The 5,887-nt window shown below is 62.4% G+C and overlaps 1 protein-coding gene across 1 annotated transcript; it reads left to right on the forward strand.

Annotated features, from left to right (window-relative positions):
• Window positions 1-3,792: 3,792 nt before the first annotated feature.
• CLDN2 (claudin 2) lies at window positions 3,793-5,108 on the forward strand. Its single transcript, XM_058847761.1, has one exon. It carries the CDS (start codon window positions 3,972-3,974, stop codon window positions 4,665-4,667), a length of 696 nt encoding a protein of 231 aa, XP_058703744.1. The 5' UTR covers window positions 3,793-3,971; the 3' UTR covers window positions 4,668-5,108.
• Window positions 5,109-5,887: the final 779 nt, after the last annotated feature.

Below are 5,887 nucleotides of genomic sequence, written 5' to 3' on the forward strand. Positions count from 1 at the left end.
AGGTGGTCAAAAGCCTTGGACTTGGGCCAGAGGAGCCTGCGTGGGGAGAGCCGGGGTGAGCCCCTCGCCCACCGCGCCCTCCCGGAGCCCTGGTGCCCGGGCACGTACCTGACCGGGTGCTGGAAGAACGCCAGCGCTTTGCTGGGACCGCCGTCCCCCTCCGCTGCCCGAGCCCGAGCCTGGGGAGACACAGCCGGGTGATGCCGGGGCTGCCGCTGCCCCTCCCCGCAGGGCTGGCACCCCACACAGCCACAAACCCCCCCCTCCCCTGCCCCTGTGTTGGGGCGCTCACAGCACCGCAAGGAAGCTGGCGTCTACCCCCACTCCCTCCTGGCAGGCTTTTTGCCAGTGTAATCTCTCCCCCGTGCTCACGAGCTGGTGCCCAGGCATCCCACTAACCCCCTGAGGAATGCCCGCCCAGCCTGGGAACAGGCGACCCTTTCAGGCTCCCGGGGGGGGGGGCTGCTGTGGCCGTGTCCCCCGGGGGGGTCAGCCTGGCCCTGCCCCAGGGGCTGCGTGGGGCGTGGGGACATGCTCCAGGGGAGGGGGACACGGCACAAGGGACTCCGGGGGTGCAGCCTCTGGGGCGAGAGGCTGGTTTTCTGCCAACAGGGACCCCAGCCTCACGGGCATGGGGACAGACACAGCAGGGAGTGCCAAACTCACAGGGTCCATCTCCCCTCGCCGCGTCGCGGGTCCCTCCTGAGCTCGGGGCAGCCACGGTCTCCAGAGAGGAAGGGCTCTAGGAGAGAGAGCAGGTTCAGCGCCACAGCCGCTCAGCCTGGCCCGCTGCCCTTTGCCTTGCTCCCCTACACCACAGCCTCACCCGCCCGACCAGCCCTGCCCGGGTGCGTCACCCTCTGTCCCACCGGTGACCACTGGGATCAGAGGCGTCCCCAGCACCGCAGCCCTCACCCAAACCCAGCTGCAGCTTCCCCATCCCACCTTCCACACCCCCCGGCAGCACCCAGTACCTTGCCCCTTGCTCCGGCCCCGGCGGTGGGCAGGCGCTGGCCACAGGCGCCCGGAGCCCGTGGGCACTCGGGCGACAGGCAGCAGCTTGCATGGTGGCACAAGACTCCGTCCCTTCTGACACTGCAGACCCTTGGTGGGGACACATTTATAGCTCTGCCTCGGCCGTGACTCACAAATTCCTTGGGCCAGGGGAGCGAGGGGCTGGGGCTGTGGGGACAGCGGTGTGAAATTTGTCCCAGTTGTGTAAACAGAGGGCCGGGGGGAGGCTGGGGGCGGTCTCTGGTGGAAAAGCAAAACACAAAAGGGAAAATTTGGACACCATTTGTGAGAAAATCCCCGGGGGGGAACAGGGGAGGGTAGAGACAATTAACAAGGATGATTAAGTGCTCTTTGTAGCCATTTGCATAAGGGAGGTGGGGGAGATGGGAAAGGGACGGGAAATGGTGGGGCAGCATGATGGGTATGGGACTGGGACAGTGCAACGGGCATGGGATGGGACTGAGTGTTGGGCATGCCATGGGGACAGTTGGGTGGGCTTGGAATGGAAACAGCACAAAGGGCACGAAGAGGACAGTGATGGTTCAAAGTGGTGGCAAGCACAGAGCCACCAGGAGGCAGCTGATGACTCGAGAGAGGCTCAAGAGCAGACAGGGAGGGGAGACGTGGCAGGGATGGACCCCAGGCACTATCAGGGCAGTGGTCTTGCTCAGGCATCCATGGCCCATCACCCTAGGGAGCTGCCAGATCCCATTTCTACAGATGGGAGAGCACGCACTTGCCAGTGCTCCCTGCCTTCTCCTTTGAGTTTTTGAGATGCAGACCACACCAGGAGGTACAGAAAAGCTCCTCGATGTGAAGATACAAGGCTGATGCACCCCCTGGCCCCAGCAGGACCGCTCATCCCGTCCCTGCCCACTGCTCCTGCCCAAGCACTTCAAAGAACAGTGCCACTGGCAGACTGGTCACCTCCTGCTCCAGGGAGAGTTTCAGTTTGGGACGAGGAAAGAAAATAGCAAATGGTCCCTGCTGTAGCTCTGCTGTCAGCATCCAAACACCGCTGTCCAAAGGCTGGCCGAACCCCACTCAGCTCCAAGCACAATTTGTCACCAGAGGCCCTCCCTGTCCCTCTCCATCTGTGGCAGCCGGCAAGCAGGAGGGGGCACGGGCCCAGCACAGCTCTCATTACCTTCCCCATTTGCTCCTCATTTGGACCAGCAGTCTTACAACAACAAACCCCGTGGAGGACAAGCAGGGCCAGGAAGAGTAAACCAAAAGCTCAGGCTGGCTCTGAGGAGTGGGGAGCTCAACCTGCTGGTGTTTCACTGCCCCTCGTACCCCAATACAGGCAGCACAGCCCAGAGTGGACACATGGATGGTAGCACAATCACCTGCCAGCCACTAAGGTGGTCCAGAAGGATGACAGCAAGCCTCAAACCTGAACCCATTTGGTGAACCTACCCTGATAATTCATAGACAGTAAGCAAAGCAAGGTACCCCGGCTCCCCAGTCCTTCCCGACACCCAAAGGGTTTAATTGCGATCTGCAATAAGCCTCTGATCCAGGCGGAGATTTGCAGGTGGATTGTGCAAAGCTGTAGCTAAATAACTGCAGCCCCTGATCCCCTGGACTGGGGCCCTGGCTGCTCACCCTGCCCCGAGCAGCTGCCTCCAGTCCTGGGTGACCCCCGGCTGCAGCCACCCTGGCTCCCACCCTGCATCTCCAGCCACCTCCGTAAGTACTGCAGAGCTCCCTCCCGCACCTTTCTGCCGGCACCCTGAGCACACTGAGCACCCCAGGTGTTTCTTTTCCAGCAACCGAGATGGCGTGGGAGGTCTTAGTTAGAGCACAGGAGAGGGGATGGAAAGCTGGGAAGCTTTGGTGCCAAGCATTTGAGGTGGCAGCGGTGGGGACAGGAGCAGAGGGGAGGCCCTGGGTGGTGGCAGCACGCTCAGCCAGGAGCGTTCCCAGGGTGAGGGAGGCCACTGGCCGCGGTGCCGGGGCTCAGTCTGGTTTCGCAAGGCACCACAGGAGGAGGAATTTTTAAACAAAGCAGAGGGAAAACAAACCAACCCTCTCCACCACCTCTGCCAACCCCCCTGCCTATGTACAGAGCTGTGGGTGGGAGCTGGCATCGGCACAAAAACCCAGCGTGAGCTGCACCCCGAACTGCTCACCCCTCCACAGGACAGGTCACCCCGCTTGGCTGGCATGCTTCCAGGAAGCATCCCAGGGATGCCAGGGATGTAATCCTGCCTTCTGTGGGCCTCCAGGCTCTCCTGGGGATGCAGGTGGCACTGTCATATACATCCCTGTCCATCCTTGTCCCCAGCAGCACGGAAAGGGTGATATCCATGGTTCAATCTCAGGTGGCCATGTCCCATTCTCCCAGAGGAACCTCAGCAGCTTGGGGTGGGCCGTGGGTCACTGCAGATGCCTTGGGCGAGCCCCATGCTGATGGGGACAAGGTGTCATCTCCTTTCCTCAGCTGAGGGAGCTTTGGGTTCAGCACCTGAAGTCATCTCCAGCAGGTCCCAAATAAGATGGTGCAGCCATAGCTTTTTGGCTTCCTCAGCTCGAGGCGTCCCAGAAGACAAGGGACCTCGAGGAAGGCAGTGGGCACTTTTCCCGCACCAGCAGCCGGCTCTCCATCCCTGCCCGCGGCGTCAGTGCAGGGGAGGGCTTTGGCGTCCTTCCTGGGCAGCGCTGCTCTGCCTCTGGAGCCTGCCTGGGGAGATAGCGGAGGTGAAAGGGCGCTTGGCGCTCCTCCACGGGCTCGGGTCAATCGTTAATCGAGGAGGGATTGCTTTCCACTCTCGCAGGTAACCTCCCCGCGGCTCCCACCCCGCACAAAACCAGCACCCCCGGGAGCGGGGTGGAGCTGCAGCGCTGCGAGCGGAGCCTCTCGCAGGGCCATGGGAACGTGAGCACACGGGAGGGACCTGGGCGACAAGCTGCGAGCCCCGGGTAGGTGACAGAGGTGACAGCCAGCCCTCACCATGGTGTCCATGGGGCTCCAGCTGCTGGGCTACACCGTGGCCTTCCTGGGCTACATCGGCACGCTGACGGCCACGCTGCTGCCCAGCTGGAAGACCAGCTCCTACATCGGCTCCAGCATCGTGACAGCCGTCAGCTTCACCAAGGGGCTGTGGATGGAGTGCGCCACGTACAGCACGGGCATCACCCAGTGCGACATCTACAGCTCCCTGCTCAACCTGCCCGCCGACGTCCAGGCGGCCCAAGCCCTCATGGTGAGCTCCTGTGCCGTGTCCTCCCTCGCCTGCCTGCTCTCTGTCGTAGGCATGAGGTGCACCGTCTTCAGCCAGGGCTCGCCGGGCAAGGACCGGGTGGCGGTGGCGGGCGGCGCAGTTTTTGTGCTCGGGGGGCTGCTCTGCTTCATCCCGCTGGTGTGGAACATCCACGTGGTGCTGCGGGATTTCCGCAACCCCGTCATCCCCGACAGCATGAAGTTTGAGCTCGGGGAGGCTCTTTATCTCGGCATCATCTCCTCCCTGCTCTCCCTCATCGGCGGCTTCATTCTCTGCGCCTCCTGCCCTGCCCGGGACACGACGGCCGCCTACTCCAGCGCCTACCAGTCCCAGCTGCTGGCCAGCAAGAACCCCCAGCCCTCTGCCAGCCAAGTGCAGAAGAACAAGAGTGAAGTCAATTCCTACAACCTGACAGGATACGTGTAGTGGCCGCAGGTGGGAACCAGGCTGGCACCTCTCCCGGCTCCCCAGAGCGTCCGGGCTGGCACCAAGGGAACGCGGTAAGAGCATCGCCCGTGCTCAGCCCTCTCATGTGCTTGGGGGGCTGACCCCGCTCTCTCCCTGGGATTCTGAGAGCCTTGTGACTGCTTGGAGATCCCAGCTGGTGGCTTACATTGATGAAGGACCCTGAATCCGGCTTCTGTTCTTTACTCCGTGCTGCCAGCTCGCAGGACCTGGCACAGGGGGATCCCAGCCTGCAGCCCCAATGAACCTGCCTGGAAAGGGGAGTGGGCTTGTGGCCCCAGGGACTGGCCTGCTGGCCGTGGAGGCATCACAGCAGGGTCAAGGGCATGTGCGTGGGTCTGGAGTCTCTGCTGAGTGCTGGCTGCAAACCGATGTCGCAATAAATATGTCTTTCTAGCCAGACTGTATCTGAGCTTTTCTCTGACACCGAGAGGCCAGCAGAGGGGCTGGAGAGGGGGCCAAGATGTAAAAGGTGCCCCTGGCCCTTGTTCTGGCCTGCCTCCCCCACCCCACAGCTGACGGCTTTGTTGCCCAGGTGGGAGCACTGCTGGGGGGAGGAGGGCCACTCCCTGGCACAGTTTGTCCCTGGGCACCACGCTGGGAGGTTGCCATGCACCACTACTGCCAGGGTGCCAGCAGGGACAAGCAGAACTCCCTGTGGGATAATAGCAGGCAGCACCTTCCCTCTGCCCCCCCAGTCCTTCTTGCTTCAAGGACTGCAGAGTGATGAGACTGGGGTGCCCATGGGGGGATTCATTGCCCCTGTGTGTGGCACATCCAAATTCCCAAGTGGTGGGGAGCGCTGGCATTCCCACATCCCCATCCCAGTGAGCACTGGCACCCCTGGATCAAACATGGTCCCAAGGACTAGAGGCAGCTCCTGGCTCTGGCAGAGTCTGAGCAGCCCAACTCAGCTGCAGAGAGGCCTCATGGGCAGGTCCTGAGCCCCGAGGTCCTTGAAAGGTCTGTTTTGGGAAAAAAATGCCACCAGTGAGACACTGGAAAGCTGCAAGGGATGGGCAGGCAGGAGCCAAGGCTGTGGAGGCTGCATGGCTGCAGCCCTGCACAGGAACAGCAGCATGACATCCACACGGGCTGCTGGTGGCAGTGGGTGATGCTGGGCACGTGCCAGGGCATGGCAGGAGAAGAGGTGCAGGCGGCCCAGCCCCACAGCCCACCAG

Source organism: Poecile atricapillus, chromosome 12, assembly GCF_030490865.1.
Source record: "Poecile atricapillus isolate bPoeAtr1 chromosome 12, bPoeAtr1.hap1, whole genome shotgun sequence".
Classification (NCBI taxonomy): Eukaryota; Metazoa; Chordata; class Aves; order Passeriformes; family Paridae; genus Poecile; species Poecile atricapillus.